This window comes from Triticum aestivum, chromosome 5D (assembly GCF_018294505.1).
Source record: "Triticum aestivum cultivar Chinese Spring chromosome 5D, IWGSC CS RefSeq v2.1, whole genome shotgun sequence".
Lineage (NCBI taxonomy): Eukaryota > Viridiplantae > Streptophyta > Magnoliopsida > Poales > Poaceae > Triticum > Triticum aestivum.
Window position 1 is genome coordinate 245200175 of NC_057808.1, and position 16789 is coordinate 245216963.

General features: G+C 45.4%; 3 protein-coding genes across 4 annotated transcripts; 1 reads left to right on the plus strand and 2 right to left on the minus strand.

Moving 5' to 3' along the window:
- Positions 1 to 278: 278 nt before the first annotated feature.
- LOC123124608 (calcium-dependent protein kinase 25) lies at positions 279 to 2752 on the plus strand. The gene is made up of 6 exons (XM_044545196.1): positions 279 to 1375; positions 1491 to 1606; positions 1688 to 1855; positions 1950 to 2077; positions 2285 to 2384; positions 2468 to 2752. Exons 1-6 carry the CDS (start codon positions 364 to 366, stop codon positions 2567 to 2569), a joined length of 1626 nt encoding a protein of 541 aa, XP_044401131.1. The 5' UTR covers positions 279 to 363; the 3' UTR covers positions 2570 to 2752.
- A 1535-nt stretch (positions 2753 to 4287) lies between these two features.
- LOC123120458 (dual specificity protein phosphatase 12) lies at positions 4288 to 9148 on the minus strand. 2 transcript variants are annotated; one of them, XM_044540452.1, is made up of 7 exons: positions 8566 to 9148; positions 5943 to 5995; positions 5760 to 5824; positions 5603 to 5681; positions 5080 to 5376; positions 4833 to 4972; positions 4288 to 4549 (listed from the first exon to the last, which is right to left on the minus strand). In XM_044540452.1, the coding sequence occupies exons 1-7, from the start codon at positions 9015 to 9017 to the stop codon at positions 4457 to 4459; spliced, it is 1179 nt and encodes a 392-aa protein (XP_044396387.1). In that variant the 5' UTR covers positions 9018 to 9148; the 3' UTR covers positions 4288 to 4456. The 2 variants fall into 2 exon arrangements, with proteins under 2 accessions (XP_044396387.1, XP_044396388.1); XM_044540453.1 differs by lacking the exon at positions 4288 to 4549 and having other exon boundaries at positions 4635 to 4972; positions 8566 to 9145.
- Positions 9149 to 10948: 1800 nt separating this feature from the next.
- On the minus strand, positions 10949 to 16559 carry LOC123120459 (U3 small nucleolar ribonucleoprotein protein MPP10). Its single transcript, XM_044540454.1, has 12 exons — positions 15787 to 16559; positions 15416 to 15474; positions 13796 to 13943; positions 13616 to 13726; positions 13367 to 13504; positions 13135 to 13203; positions 13001 to 13042; positions 12828 to 12896; positions 12090 to 12161; positions 11950 to 12003; positions 11727 to 11868; positions 10949 to 11349 (listed from the first exon to the last, which is right to left on the minus strand). Exons 1-12 carry the CDS (start codon positions 16480 to 16482, stop codon positions 11294 to 11296), a joined length of 1656 nt encoding a protein of 551 aa, XP_044396389.1. The 5' UTR covers positions 16483 to 16559; the 3' UTR covers positions 10949 to 11293.
- Between the last annotated feature and the right edge of the window lie 230 nt (positions 16560 to 16789).

Here is a 16789-nt window from a genome sequence, read left to right on the forward strand (position 1 = left end):
GAGAAATAACAAGAATAACCACTCCATAACGGTTAAAGGGATCTGACGGCTCAGCGACGAGATCAGGCGAGGAGCCATGTGAGCCGTAGGATCCGATCAAAGCGGTATTGCCAGAAATGCTACACCTACCTGAAGAAGAAAACAGACAGCTTCAGGTTCAGGTTGTGACACCAGCACAATAATCCTCCTCCTTCCCGCCATTCACTCCCAACCTTCCAAGCTCAAAACCATTTTTTGTGTGGCAAAGATAACGAAACCCATCTCCGAACTTTGGTTTGTGCATGTGTGTACGTGCGTGCTCTTCATGCATGCCTGTGCCTGCCTCTCCTCCCTCGGAGCGGCCAGCGCGCATTCCCCGCAGCCATGGGCCAATGCTGCACAAACGGAGCCGGGCAGGCTGCCGCTGCCGACGCGGCGGCCGAGGCAGAGCCGCCGGCGCCCCCGAAGACGCCGCGCGGGGACAACGCACCGACCAACGATGGCCCGGCTCCTGCTCCTGGCGCCGCCGAGGCCGAGCCCGCCTCCCCGGCAACCAAGGCGGACCCCAATGCCAAGCCGCCGGCCCCCGTGGGCGAGGTGCTCGGGCGGCCCATGGAGGACGTGCGCGCGACCTACACCATCGGCGACGAGCTCGGGCGCGGCCAGTTCGGCGTGACCTACCTGTGCACCCACACGGAGACGGGGGAGAAGCTGGCGTGCAAGACGATCGCGAAGCGGAAGCTGTCGGGCGCGGAGGACGTGGAGGACGTCCGGCGGGAGGTGGAGATCATGCGCCACCTCTCCGGCCAGCCCAACATCGTGGACCTCCGCGGCGCCTACGAGGACAAGCACAACGTGCACCTGGTGATGGAGCTGTGCGCCGGCGGGGAGCTCTTCGACCGGATCATCGCCAAGGGGCACTACACGGAGCGCGCCGCCGCCTCGCTGCTCCGGTCGGTGGTCGGGACCGTGCACACCTTCCACTCCATGGGGGTGATGCACCGGGACCTCAAGCCGGAGAACTTCCTTATGCTCAACCGGGACGAGTCGTCGCCCATCAAGGCCACCGACTTCGGCCTCTCCGTCTTCTTCAAAGAAGGCGAGGTGTTCAAGGACATCGTCGGCAGCGCCTACTACATCGCCCCGGAGGTGCTCAAGCGCAAGTACGGGCACGAGGCCGACGTCTGGAGCATGGGCGTCATGCTCTACATCTTCCTCTCCGGCGTCCCTCCCTTCTGGGCGGAGAATGAGAACGCCATCTTCACCGCCATTCTGCGCGGTGAAATCGACTTCGTCAGCGAGCCGTGGCCCAACATCTCCCCCGGAGCCAAGGATCTTATCAGGAAGATGCTCCATATCAACCCCAAGGACAGGCTTACGGCCACCCAAGTCCTCGGTAAGCCACTTCTGCATGTTCCTTTTTCCTCCTGTCAAATGCTTGCTTCGTGCACGCTTCATGTATGTACATGAGAAAGACAATCGATGCCCTGAAATAACTTGAGCTTTTTCAGACCACCCATGGATCAAGGAAGACGGAGACGCCCCCGACACGCCGCTCGACAACGTCGTTCTGGACAGGATGAAGCAGTTCGTGGCCATGAACCAGTTCAAGAAAGCCGCACTGAGAGTAGGCACATGGACTGACATTGACAGCACTTGTTCAGGTAACTAACTAATCTTTGATAACTTTGCGCTCAACTTTGTGTAGGTCATTGCCGGGTGCCTGTCAGAGGAGGAGATCAAGGGGCTCAAGGAGATGTTCAAGAGCATCGACAAGGACAACAGCGGCACCATCACCCTCGAAGAGCTCAAGAACGGGCTGGCCAAGCAGGGCAACAAGTTTTCGGACCATGAAATTCAGCAACTGATGGAAGCAGTGAGTCTTGATTCAGATGACAACCAATCAACGACGTGGTGTTACATATACGTATTTGACATGAACAGAAATAATTCTCTGCTTCGATTTCCAGGCCGATGCCGACGGCAATGGATTGATCGACTACGAGGAGTTCGTCACCGCGACGGTGCACATGAACAGAATGGACAGGGAAGAGCACCTCTACACCGCGTTCCAATACTTCGACAAGGACAACAGTGGGTAAGTTGAGCACCAACAAACTGGTAATTAAATACAACCTCTGTTCCAAAATATAAGACGTTTTGGCAGTTCAATTTAAACTGCCAAAATATTTTATATTTAGATTAGAAACAGAGGTGGTATTTCCTGGAAAAAGAAAAGAAACAGAGATAGTACATCTCAGGCTCCTGGATTCAGGATTTTTGGAGGCTCATATACCTCTTGCAGGTACATCACAAAAGAAGAGCTGGAGCAGGCCTTACAAGAGCAGAAGTTGTTCGACGCCGAGGAATTCAAGGATGTCATTGCCGAAGCCGATTCCGACAACGTAAGAAAGAAAAATACATTCAAAACAATAGATGGTAAATGCATCGAAAGGAACTGAAACTGTTTCCTTGACGGCGCATGCAGGATGGGAGGATAGACTATTCAGAGTTCGTGGCGATGATGAGGAAAGGAACGGGCGGTGCGGAGCCATCGAACCCGAAGAAGAGGCGAGACCTAGTCCTATAGTGAAGCGTTGCTACGGTGTGTATGTCAACAGAGTGCAGAGCTGTAACTGTAATGTGCATGCTGCTTTCTTTTGGGAACAAATCCACATGAAATTTGAAAGGCTTACATTGAAAGCGGTTCAATTCCTGTAGGGTTGGGGGGAAAAGGAATTTGTGTTCCGAAATGAGTATGGTTGGCATCCGACATGACGAGCAATTACTGGTTCGTGTGGTTGAGCAAGGAAGCTCCTGAATAGTCCAAATCTACCACTACGGTAGATTTTTGCTGCCGTAGGTTAAGTGGTGGCAAATTCAAATGGATGTGTACAATGTGGTGGTTTTTTGTATTTCACTCGAGCACATCCGACTGTCTCCTCTCACACATGCCATGGCACTCTAGAAACATCAATCGGACATGTACAAATGAACGCATGCACACATCCAATTTAGATTACATAAAGTTATGCAGAAGTTATCCTAAAAAGTAAAAGTTGTGCAATGTGTTTAAGACGTGTGTCGAAAACTACAATGCGTTTCCACCATTGTGATCCTCATCACAAGATGTTCAAAGCCACATCCAAATGTACGCGTTGCAATGAAAGTTATTGCGAAGCAACTTATTGTGATTAAAAGCGAGTTTGTACTATAAATCCGTTTTTCTCTCACAACCCTGTATGTTTAACCAGTTGATTGATGTTTGTTATAAATCATATGTGCACGAAGCAGGTTTCAAGTGTATGAATCATATGTACAATTTTCAAAAATGCTTTTACAAAATTTTAAGGGTTTGCACCGGTATTCTTTTTTTAAGAAAACTAGTGTGACAAAGAGCAACTTGTAATAATGATTGTGGCGCAATCAATCCCAGTGTACACAATGGCATGTTTTGGTTTAGCAAAGACTATATGATTAAGTAAGGTCCATCGTAAACAGGCGGTGGCGGATATGATGAATTGTACCCGAATTGATTTTGATGACTTATGACAAAACTATTTGAGAGGACCAGTGGCAAAATAAAAATTGAGAGGACTAATCATTTCGGTGAGTTTTTTTTTTTTTGCGACAATAACTCTTCCATTACTCGTGATTACAATCTCGCAATACAATATCTAGGACATCCTCGGGAACGGAACCAAGCCAGACCATGGTTCGGCCCTGAGTTCTACCAAAATTTGCTAAAACATGACTAGCACAATTGCCATTGCGACGAATATGAGTAATGAAAGAGTCCCGTTCCCCCATACTTTGCTTAATCTCTCTGATCATGAAAGAAAATTTTGACATGTTACCCTCAGCGCTCTTCAACGTAGTCACAGCTTCTAGGCAGTCGGATTCAATATCGATAGGTAAGGTGCTCCACTGCAGCGCAAGGTTGATCCCTTCCCGAATTTTTGAAGTTGTTGTCTACATCAAGCTCGGCTCGGCTTTTCCACTCTCTAGTCATTCCTTTGTATCATTGTATGAATCTTTCTAAGCCCTGGTACTTCGGAAGACTTATCTTTTGGTACTACCGGAGCACTTGTCATTCATACTTCGAGAACAATTCCTGATACCATCATTTTCTTTGTTCCGGAACTGCTGAGCCAATCCACTTTGAAACATCCAAGCTCTTTTTCATCAAAAACTTCGAAGATGTGCCTTAGCCTCTTTCTGCAACTTCTCATTTCGAGATTGTGTGTGTTTACTACGGTCCTACTGCATTTTTCATTCGGAGCCATCGCTCAACTTTCAAGTATTGCATTTTCTCTGGTTTTGAATGTTGCCTTGGAGTTTCAAATTTATTTGAGGTAGTTCCACAAGTTTTCTTCCGGCACTTCCGAGCCTAATTGCTTTTTGCGTCAGATTTCGGACTCTCTGTATATATACTCTGATACCCATTTGTGGTGTAACCCATCATAACCAACCGACTCTATTCCACCACAAGTTCATTCCACTCACCCATTCTACCCCTTGCAAGCCGCTCCACACCGCTCCATCCCACTACACCACACTCGTGAATTCCCTACAACGTTAAAAATATATCAGGTTGCCGCTTAATTGATGAAAAAGCAGGTAGTAAACGTTTAGGATCTGCGACTGCTTCACTATGATGTGTTCAACTTCTCCTGTAAGCTGTTGTGAGGTACAGTATTTCAGAGTACAATAGGTGAATGCATGAAGCAGGCTCCAGCTTTTGCTCCTTGTGATCCAATGCATGACGGTTCAGACGATATGGTATCTACACCACCCCCTGACGAACTCCTCGAATCTGCTAACCCATGGGAGAAAATCTAGATGGTGCTTACATCAACTTTGCTCTTGGAAATTTGGAAGGCAGGGGTGATCCAGCTGCCACAGTTGCACTGGATCCCTGACCAGTTGAAGTACCCTAGGCGCGCCCCGCAGTGGATGCACGACAGCTTCCCCTCCAAAGCACCATCTTCTACTGCTTCATCATGAGCAACAGCAGATAATGAACAGACTGGTGATATGCTATGGACCGCATCAATATACATATAGAACGCACTATGTTACTGCAAGAGATGACTTTACCTGGAGTCATCCACTTTAGAGGCTCGACATACAGAGAGGAACAATCTTGTTCCTTGTTGTGTGTGTGGCCTTTCCTCTTGTCGTGCCACGCAAAGCTAGAGTTGCCCTCGCCAGGAGTGTGGCCGATAACATTGTCCTGTGCAGCAACGATCCTCCTGCATTTCTTGCAGCGGTATGCTGTTTTAAGGGTCTTCTCCTTGCCTGACAATTCCTGGTTAGGATTAGGCTGTCGAGCAACTCCAGGATCGTCTTCAAATACATGGTTCCCTATTTTCTCTCCAACTTTGTAGGACTGACCTGCGACAAGTAATAGGCAAACACTTAATCAATGTGCTGCTAAGATTGAGAAATATCACTGGGGCGGCAAGTAGAGCAACTGAATCTGCTTGATATGATAAAATTTTACAGAATCTATGACAAACTGTTCTATTTTCAGCAAGAGAGCACCTTGCAACCACAAGAATTAGAAGGCCCACAAAGGCAAGGGAACTTGACGAAATGATAATGTTGGAAAATGACCAACCTAACAATTTCAAGCGGAAGCGCCTGTATAAAGGACTTGAAGTATCAATCTTGAAACCCATTTCTTCAAACAATTTTAACTGCAAAGTATAGGAAATTCGACTTAATAAAAGAAATCTAGTGAGATTTAGTGCAACCAGTTCATAATGAAAGCTTACCTGGTCAAGGAAACCGTCGTTTGGGCAAACGGACTCATTAATTTCCTTCAAGGACTCTAGTGCTTCTGGAAAAAGAATAAAGTAGTGAATGCCACATGGATTATAAAAGGTGGATCAGATAATTCAAGCAACATACAAACTAAAGATTAGTGTATTACAAATTTTGCTCAAAAAAAATCATACCATCCAGAGATTTCTGCTCTGTTCTCATTAGATATGCCGTGATGATGGTAGCACTGCAGCATGATAGAAATTCCAAATAGATGTTATATAGTGAACGTGAATGGCATCATTATAAGTGAAAAATACACATTCCCCATTTCCGGCACATCAAATAGGAAGTTATATGTGGAAATTGCAATGCATCCTATACTAATTGGTTACCAAGAGCCATGAGTTGTCAGCTTTCTTACTTGCTAAACATTCTTAAGCTCAAAAACATAATGTTCCATATGACTAAGAATATCTTTTATACTAGAACTCACTGAACTCATCATTACTTACTATAGCAGGATTACAAATAACAAAGAACACCGATAAAAATATGGAATTGCATTAAGCCACATGCACCAGTTAAAACAAGATTTGGCCCCCTTCACAAGAAGACTATAGTTTCAACTACAAGAAACTTCTGCCTAGCTTGTCGAACTCCATTACAATTGGAGATATGTTAGACAAGTGTGACCCTGAAAAGAGGTGGCGCTTCATGGGTTTATCAGCTCTGCGAGTCAGTTTCAACACCACCGCCTGACAATTCTATGCTAGCCGCAATCCATCACAGGTTGCTCGAGAGACATGCTGCAGCCATCTTGCTCCGGCGAATTAAAAAAAATAGTATCCTCTTGCAAATCATACCCATGGCTCCTCATTGCTAGGGACAACACTGATAAGCTCATCATAGCCAAAGTATATGGCAAACTGAAGTAACACCAGTGTCACCAACCACATTTCAAAACTCCTCCATCCACCACCACTCCCAACCTAACTCTCAAATGCTTTAGCTGTCAGCGTGTCGTATCGGACTGTGTTCAAACCTCCCACACATAGCCAGGCTAGCACTGATTGGCACCTCAGGTAACTCAACAAATACCAACTATCTGCCATGAACTCCCAACGTGGTTCGCCATAGAAAAAGGTGAAGCCTGCTGGCTTCCCCTGGTCACGCACAAACACATCGATGTGGGACTTCAAGAAAACTTTGTTTCGCGTCCACCTCTTCTCACCAGAACAACACCAAAACACCACTCCCCTCTTAACTTCAGAGGCATGCTGGAGTCTAAGGATGGGACAACCGCTTTCTGCTCTCTTCACTAGTAGCATTTTGCTTTCTGAGAGGAAAAAATTGAGATATGCAATGCAGCCTGGAGCTTACAAAATGCCTCAGACTGCCCACAGCCTCAGCAGGTCAGATTTAAAACTTTATTATGCCTGGCGGGGGTGTTCCAGATTAGCAGCATCCACCGGTTTTACGTTGATAGGCATGGTCTCTTTCTTTTCTAGCTTAACATCACTATCACCAGCCTTCGCCTCTTTGTTCTGGTTGGCATGCAGGGAAAAAACAGTTCGACAGCTTATCTTGCAAATGTCTACATCTTTCTGTAGCATAAATGGACCGGTTTAGATGCAGTGGCAATGTTTTAACTGGATTGGTTTGTACCAACCTATGCAAAATCAAATTTTAGTCGTGTATTGTCCCACTATACAACCACTTCAGTACAAACAGTCGACATGCTTGTTATACAAGACACATTTGAGAAAGCAGTATGAGGTAATAGGCATTAACCAAAATGCCACACTTAACCATCAGTTTCTTTTGTAACAATTTCTATTAGCCTAGTAGTCCAGCTGGTTATACCCGGCAAAAGGGGGTTAGTATGTTCCCTTGCAAGGACATAGGGCATGTTTGGTTGGCATCCACACTTTTCCGCCACAGTGGCAAGTGTTTTGTTCTAGCCACAGTTGTGGCATGCCATAATGGCTTAGTCACACATGCTCCACTTGTCATAAACTCAGCTGCTAGCTAACTTTTGCCACAAGTGTGGCGAACAATTTGACCACCACAAAAACTGCAGCATGCCACACTTATGGCACAAAAGTGTGGTAAAGTGTGAAGGACAACCAAACATGCCCTAATGCTGATCAATGTGTGTGTGTGTCGAGTGAGATGATGCGTATTAACTGTATATTTAGCCAAAAATAAGATGATGTGCATTTTCTATTCAGCAAAACACACGGTTTTTGGCTAAGTGCCCAGTTACTAGTTTTATTTACAGTTATTGTGACTGTTCACTACATGTCCCTCCATACACATGCATACATAAACAGGATTGAAACATTAACCGCCATAGCAAATGAACATTTTAATCTGCATTTACCAGATAAAACCAGTTGGAGCATCAGACAAACAGAAATTTTACAAAACAAACTGATATGTAAGTAGATGGCAGATTGTCGATGATGAATACAACGTATCATAATTTTTTCAGATGTGCCTTATATAATGCGCAGCCATGTGGACCATTTCTGCTAAAGTATATGTAATTTTGAGATGATACACGACCGCAAATTGATTTTGGACAGGTTGGTCAATACAAAATATCCATTTAGCCAAATCATTACAGATGGACATTCATGTGATTTGAAATGCTCACAGTTACTTTGCAGGAAGGTGTTGACAAGATAAATATGGCAACCAAACTAGTTTTTCGTGACATGCAAACAAGAACATATAAACCGAGACAATAAAAACGTGGGGCTTACAGAACAACGGAAGCAACCGGGATCTGGTGTTGATAAGCAAGCGTACCTCCTCGAGACCCCCGCGAAGCAATGCACGAGCACGCTGCCCGCCTTCCTCCCCTCGTCGATAAAGTCGAGGCACGGCTCGAGGTGGTCGAGCAGGTTCTCCTCCTCCGTGTCCCTGAGCGGCACGGCCATCCGCGTCACCCTTAGCCCTTCCCCGGTCCTCTCCACCACCCGCATCAGCCGCCCCGGGGCCACCGCCGAGGGCGCCCCGTCCTCCCCGGCGACGACGCGGCGGACCTCCTCGGCTGGCAAGGAGAGGCCCGGGCGGTAGTCGGTGAAGAAGGAGATGGAGGCGGAGCTGACGACGGAGAGGACGTGGGTGATGTCGGTACCGTCCGGGAGGGAGGCGGTGAGGGCCGCGATGGCGTCGTTGATGCCGCCGAAGTAGAGGTGGTCACGGACGAGGTCCGGCATGGCGGGCGGGACCGGGGCGTCGCCGGAGGTGGCGGCCATGGGCGGGCGGGCGGCGCGGACGGGGAGGAGGAAACCCTAGAAGAGGAGGGAGCGGAGGGTTTGGGGCATTTGGTGGGTTGCCCTGCTGCTGCTGTCTGCTGTTTTCGCTGAGCTCTCGCTCGGTTGCGGAATTGCTTTTGAAACAGAAATTGCAGTTCGAAATTGCAGGGTTTAGTCAAACTAGTCCTGAATGACCAGGACTCAAACGAGTCAACGACTCAACGTGGATGACCTCGGCAGGACATTCGCTTGGTAGTGCTGCATATTGTTTTAGCACTTTTCTCAGTCACGCGCTCGGGACGTGAGGAGGCAACTACAACTCACGACCCAAAATGATCCGGCCGCGTTTCCGGTAGATATACATAAATCACGGCCCAACATGCTGGAGCAAACAGACAAACGTTTATTTTTTATCCGTCGCTGACTCATTTTCGGCTCCGTGTTTGCATCGAGATAACGGGCGGGACGCGTGCCCTTGTCCTCCCCTAACCTGCCCGTCGGGCACACAGAGGCTCCTTTTTCTCTTCACCTCCCCTACGCCCCCACCCCCTGCCCCGGCCATAGCCGCCGTCACCGCCCATTTTCCCGGGCCGCCTCCTCGCTGTCCAGCCTAGCCTTGTCCTCTCTCGCCCCATCAACGGCACGCAACCGGTAGATCTGCGGTTGCCGCCGCTGTCACTGGATTTGGCGCATCTAGCCACCGGCGACTGCGGCTTGCCATGGATTGGCCGGGTGCCGAACCGCACAGCCCTGGCAACGCCTCCACGCCGCATGCAGGTATTAACTCCGCCTCTAGCTGCTTGGATCTAAGTTGTCGGCGGTTCGCTGGCAAAGACACGCTCAGCCACCGCCCGGGCTCGGCGCTGGACCAGCAGCTCGTCAGCTCACCATTGCCGGTCATAAAGTGCGACGACTGCCAGCGGCAGGTCGTGCGCTTGGGTTTCTACCATGCCGGAACATTCCGGATTGGTGTTCTTTAAGTGCAAAAAAGATGGGGTATGTGCTTCTTTTGATTCCGTTGTGCTCACTGGATTCGATGCATTTTCGGTAGGTTATTGCTTGCTCAATTTTGTGTGTAGGATGTATGCAAGTTTTGGTATTGGAAAGAAGATTACATTGATCTATTGATAGCAAGAATGATAGATGCACGTGCACTCGTTGCTAGAATGAAGGCTAAAGATGAGACTAGATGTAAAGTGATGTCGAATTCTTTGGAATCGAACAAGAAAAAAGCGTACAAACTCGAGAAGCCGCAGATCAACAATGAAGATATAAAGAAGATATTCATCCAACTAGTAAGAGTATTTATGAAAGTTGGTTATCCTTTGAAGTGTCTAATTGTAATTCTTGTTTTCTTTGTTCTCACTTCCCTAGTGAAGAATTGATGAATTGTGTACTCTAATATATCAAAATGTTGTTGAACGAAATAAAAAAATGTATTCCAATGGCAAAAAAAAATGTATACATAGAGGCTCCAGACAGCCATGCCGGATTAGATGCGCCCAACGGCAGCGCATCAGAAAGACAGCCGACCGCCGCCCCATTGCCCTATCCAAACGGAAAAAATGGGCGCCCGTTGGACTTGAACTAAGCAAATGGTTGCAAACTTACAATAACTAGTGCAACAGGAACATATCCGGGAGTAGAAAGAACCAGACGAGGGGGGGGGGGGGGGAGGGTGCAGGCAACTATGATGATGATGCTCCCGCGCTCAATAGTACAAAACGGCCTCAATCTCAAAATTTTACCTATGTAGGTACAACATGGTCAAACTGTATTCGAATATGGTAAACTTTGTACCACCTTGCTCAGTTTCTGGGTTGAATTCGGCTTCGAGTGCCGGAAGGACACCCTGATGCATTATCTAGTACTCCCTCCGTTCCTAAATATTTGTCTTTCTAGATATTTCAACAAGTGACTACATACGGAGCAAAAGGAGCGAATCTACACTCTAAAATATGTCTACATACATCCGTATGTGGTAATCCATTTGAAATGACTAGAAAGACAAATATTTCGGAACGGAGGAAGTACATGACACTCTTATACTCGCAAGAGTTCAATTCTATTCTACTCGAGAAGACACTCACTCCCTGTGAGAAATTCTAAAAGGAAATGCTTTTACACTGCATGAAAGCTCGAAAACTGGCTACATCAGAGCCTTGAAATTGCAGGCCAGGCATCAGATCACGAAAGGCATTACACTGTTGGTGGCGGTCCTCCCTCCAACCAACTCCAAAGGTTTGCAATACATATAGCATGTAAGCAGCAGCTTCCTATATATTTGATGAGTTCTCTTTCCGCAGCTTGGCTGGCCTCTCCTTGTGCGATTCTGCATGGCAAAGTAGCAGGTTTTTGTCATGTTGCCAACACAATTCAGTCCATGTGTGAGATTGCGCTGCTCCAAATCTTCCAATATACTACTCCCTCCGTTCCTAAATACTACAAGTCTTTTTAGAGATTCCAATAAGAGACTACATACCGAGTAAAATGAGTGAATCTACACTCTAAACTACGTCTATATACATCCGTATGTAGTCCATAGTGAAATCTCTAGAAAGACTTATATTTAGGAATGGAGGGAGTAATACAACTGAATACAACCATGAACTACCCTGGTGATGAAGTAGAGAGCAGGATTCATTGTTTCTTGGGAGGATTTTTCAAAAGCCGTCGAGGCGAGTGAAACCCCAAAGAGAAAAAAAATACCTGCATATCTCCTCTTCTTGTTGGCTCTTCTTCTTTTGCGCTCAGCTTGTGTAAGCTCCACGTCTTCTTTAATATCCCCTTTCCCTTCAAAAACTTCTTCGGGAGCGAGCATTGCGGCATCTGAAACAGCTACAGGTGCAACCTGCCAAGGAAGACAAGTCGTTACATGAATGAAATACTCAAATAGAATAACTTCACAAGAGAAAAACAATGATTGTGGTACCTCTTCCATTGCTAGAGCAGGTATATTAACTTGTATGGACATATCCTCAATGACCTGAAAAGACAACACTTGTCCTTCATACCAAAAATTGCAAACTTGAGGTATTATACGATGCTGTCTAATAGAGAGCTATCACATACCGGCTTTGGGGCAAAGTGGAAATGAGAGAGCGCATCCAACTTCAAGCATATCCTCTTAAATAAATCATTTGCCTGAGTTGAATAAGAAGTTAGTCAGAATCAGGAAGTATCACTTTGGTAACACAAAAATATCCACATAGCCAGAATGATAGTTGATATCATCATAAAGACAAAGAGAACATATGCACACAGCACCGGTGGAAAGATTGCAGGAAACAGAAGCATAAAATCAAGTTGGCCAATGTAGTATCAAGTGTGACCTACGCAATATGCATGCTTAAAGTAACGCATATAGTGACTGAAGCAATCCATTTCTTCTCATTCATTACAAAATGGAGTATTTTTCTAACACCAAAAATTCCAATAGCTAACGTCATATCCATCGCATGGCAATAAACCATCACTGAGCATCGGTATTAAAATTGTACTTCGTAATATGACAAGCATCTTGTGCACCACGAAAAAGTGATGATGAATATATTGACACTACAGTCATCAGGACAAGCAGGGAACATGAAAGCTTGCTAATTTAGATGGATATAATAACATCTGGCATGCCTTTACTGACAAGACAATGCAAGATTTGCTCTTTAGCGGACATTATCTTTCAATCCAACACAAATGATGTATCAGATGTTGCACAACAATTAAGACCAACAAAAGCAGAATAAAACTGTAATCATGATAGGTAAATCCAACGTCACTCAGGTTTTCTAGTAAAAACAATTGATTGCTCACCTCATTCTTCAGTTCATCTGAAATAGCAAGTGTGGCAGGTGCAATGCCAGTTTTTTCCTTAAACTCATCCTGGAAGAGCAAAAGAATCAGTTAGTGGATGAACTATACTAAAACTGGTCCTATCTACCAACTTGTTTGGATTTAAAATAAGATCATAGTAAGACAATACAGACCTCATACTGTTCAGCAAGACCCTTTTTGCTCTTGTTTTCATCCTGTTGAAATATAGCAACAATAGTGAATCACAAAATTATCATACTGTTATCATGAAAGAATTCCAGTTATTGCACCCGATCAAAAACCATACCATCTCCTTTTGCTGCTTTGGAACTTTATACGGCAAGGTTGAAGGCTTTTCAACATCATCAAAATGACCCTATCAGGAAACAAGAGAAGCTATCTCAATATTACTAGCAGTCACAGATACAAAACGAAATAACCAAAGAACTCCTCACAATTTCACTCTACTATTTCCCGGTATACTACTGTTGAGTGTTCACCCAGTTACGAACGTAGTGACATATCCAGAAAAATATTACCTCCGCAATTCTTTTCTTTATCATCTCTTCGAGAGAAGCTGTGACTTCCTCCGTGATTACTGGGGCAGGTCTTACATTATGCTCAAAATCAAGATCCACTTCCAGGGCACTATTTTTGGGCCTCCTGGAAGCATCAACCTACAAAAGGAACTCGTTTAGAAAGACACAATTGCAATGGTAATTAACTATTACTAGCACGATATTGTGAGTCAGAAATATGTCTCATTTCCAAAACATGCTATCAGCTACCTCTCCCTGCATGATCCATTTACTGGGTTCAAGACTAGCTTTCTCCATTAGGTCTATTTGGTTACGCATCTTCAAGAGCCCCTTTTCATGAGTTGAAAGACCTTGTTCATCCTGCATAGAAGGGAAAGCATGTTGATAAACAAGTATATGTGCATTACTTATTTCAACTGAAATGAGTACCTCTAATGCTGGACCATCATTTACATCATCCTTCTCAATGTCATCCACTTCCATTTCATGCAATTCATCCTTGAAGTGGACTTTCTTTGTGAAACCATTTCTCTTCTTGACTTGTTGCTTACTGCTTTCCTCAAAAAAATCCTCATACCTGAAAAGACGCTCTTAGCTGGTTAAAAGCACAACACAAAATTCATGACAACCAAAATGCAGGATATATAACATTATTCTACAGCCTAAGGAAGATTATAGAATAACTTCAAGTTTCAATTCTGCATTTTCTTTTATTTCTCAAGCTTCAGACTGTTTCAAGTGCACAGAATAATCAATATCGATGCGCGTGAATTGTTTAAAACATTTGGAAGCATGAGAGGAAACTTGGTTCATTTCTGCGGCCTGGGCAACAAAAAAATAGAGCAGATAAAGCTGCTTTTTAGCCTCTCATTCTTGTCGCTTTAGTTAGCCTACCCCAAATTGTTTGGTACTAAAGGCTTTGTTGTTGTTGTCGTCGTTTTAATGCAGATCACAAATCAAGTGGTGCCTTCACAAAACATTGAAGATACATAGTGCGCTCTGACATGTACATGTAAGATTCGTTTTGAATTTTTGAAGCTTCAAACACGCACTTAAAAGGGAGCACATGTGCTCGGTATTAAAAGAACATGTCCCGATTGTAGAGGTTTTACTGGGCAAATGTAGGTGGGATAGGAAAGGACTGTAATGCATGCACTACAAAAGATGGGTGCTTCCGACTGTCCAACAGGGACATTTGCACCAGCAAATAAGTTGTACGACTCGGTTTTCTCTCCAGTAAAATCAACTTGCTATGTTATGTAGAAGTGAGTAGTGACACCTTTTTCTGTGAATTTTTTTTTTGTTGAATCCTCATGGAGGTGGTTGGCAATTGGATAATAGCCTTTTCCCTGTCTTGGTAAAGGTGGCAGGAAAGTTGTTCTGAGAAATCTAACTTTTTCATTGGTTAATTTCTATGCTAGGTGGTACACAAAATCATGTTTTTCTGTTCTTTTCAGACTTGTTTCACTGCAACCCCACAAAGGTACATTACTACTTCAAATCTCCAGTACAGGTGGCAGCAAGCTTCTGTACATTAAATTTATTTTTCATAGGCCAGTTTTTTTCCCCTCTCATCAACAAATTATGTACAAACGGGGCTCTTTTTCATTATTTACTTTTCTACTATAATTGAGTCCATCTCCACACAAGTATTAATATTTAATTTCTCCCCTATGTCAATGAAAGGAAGTAGCTCCCTTCCCTTCTATTCACCTAAAGAAAGAAAAGTCTCATGTAGTGATATCTTGTATATTAACAGTGTGGAATTTGTAGAACGTGCATAAAGATCATGCATAAGAAATTCCCAATTATCCACCCTTTAAAAAGTTCCATAGATCAATTTATTTTCTATGTGTTACAAGTTGGGAAAGAGTTGTGAAGCATTGTTCAAGCAATTTTAAAATCCCACATGGCTCTATTGTCATATCTTCACATGATTGATGAACTGTGCTGTAGCACACTAACAGATATAGGAGCGCATAATACAAATTGATTTGCATTTTCACAATCACCACAATAGCATACTTGAGATTAGCATAAAATGCTTACCTTATATCTCCGCCAGATTTCCCCACACCCTCTTCATCATCAGACTCAAAATCTTCCAACTACAGTTAATAGCGCCACCAATCAAGTTAAAGAAGAAAGGAATTTGGGTTAATGTGCTTCATTAATAAAAATGTGGCATATATAACACTATAACTGTCAAAAGGAGCACATTGGTCTATGCAGTAGCGATAAACATATGCGTGCAATGCATTTCCTGAACTAGATCTAGCTGTTAAGTCATTTATATTGAACATTCAGAAGAAAATTTGGCTTCCCTTGCTGAATTACTTACGGTTCTACATCTTAGATTCTATCAGAGCTAACAATCATTCCATGTATATAAAGAGAGTGTGTCAGTACAAATTCCTTACATCCAAATCGTCATCTTCATCATCACCCCCATCATCTTCATCCACATCCTCCTCATCACTATCGTCCTCCATCAAGTTCACACTTGCCTTCTTCTTCTCTCCTCCCTTGGAACCCCCACCGTACTCCTGCTCCTCCCCCTCCTCCATAAACTTTTCCAGGTCCTTCATCTTCAGGAACCTGTCCTCCACCCCGTTCCCTTTCTTCGCCCCTAGCTCCTCCGTTTCTTCATCCTCCCCCTCCTCCGATTCCAACTCGTCATCCGTGTCCTCCAGGCCACCCTCATCCTCCTCCTCCGATTCGTCACCCTCTCCATCCTCCTCCTCGTCTGACGGGCCCTCCACGGCTTCAGCGGGCTTGGACGGCGGAGGAGTAGCCAACGGCTGCGCAGGCGGTTGGTGCTCGAGGCGGCGGAGCTGGCGGTGGAGGTGGGGGAGGAGGGGGCGGGAGAGCAGCTCGCTCTGGGACCAAATCTGCTCGGCGTCGAAGTTGGGGCCGGCGAGGAGGTTGGGGAGGGGCGGCGGCTGCACGGGGGAGACAACGGCGAGCGACGAGTGGAAGTGCTTCAGAGCCGCCCGGGCGGCGGCGGCGAGGTCCGCGGACGGGGAGAGGTAGACGGACGGGTCGGCGCGCCGCAGCTGCTGCAGCGCCACCTCGCCCTTCTCCGCGGCAAGCGGCTCGTCCAAATCCATGGCCATTGCCGTGGTGGCCGGGAGCGAATTGGTTGACTGGAGTATGTGGAGGCGACGCTGGGAAAGAGAGGAGGAGCAGGTTTGGGTTTTAGGGTTTTAACGCGTTGAGCCGCAGGCCGCGATGGCCTTTATACGATTTGGTCCTCAAACTCCACTCCAAATGTAAAATTCACCCTCCAAGCTCATAACCAGTTCATAATAATACAACGATAAGATTAGGATCACATGAAGCGCCAAACTCATCTGCTCCCGGTAAAAAAATCAAAATAAATACTAGAAAAATTCAAAAAATCTAAAAAAATTGTGTGATAGA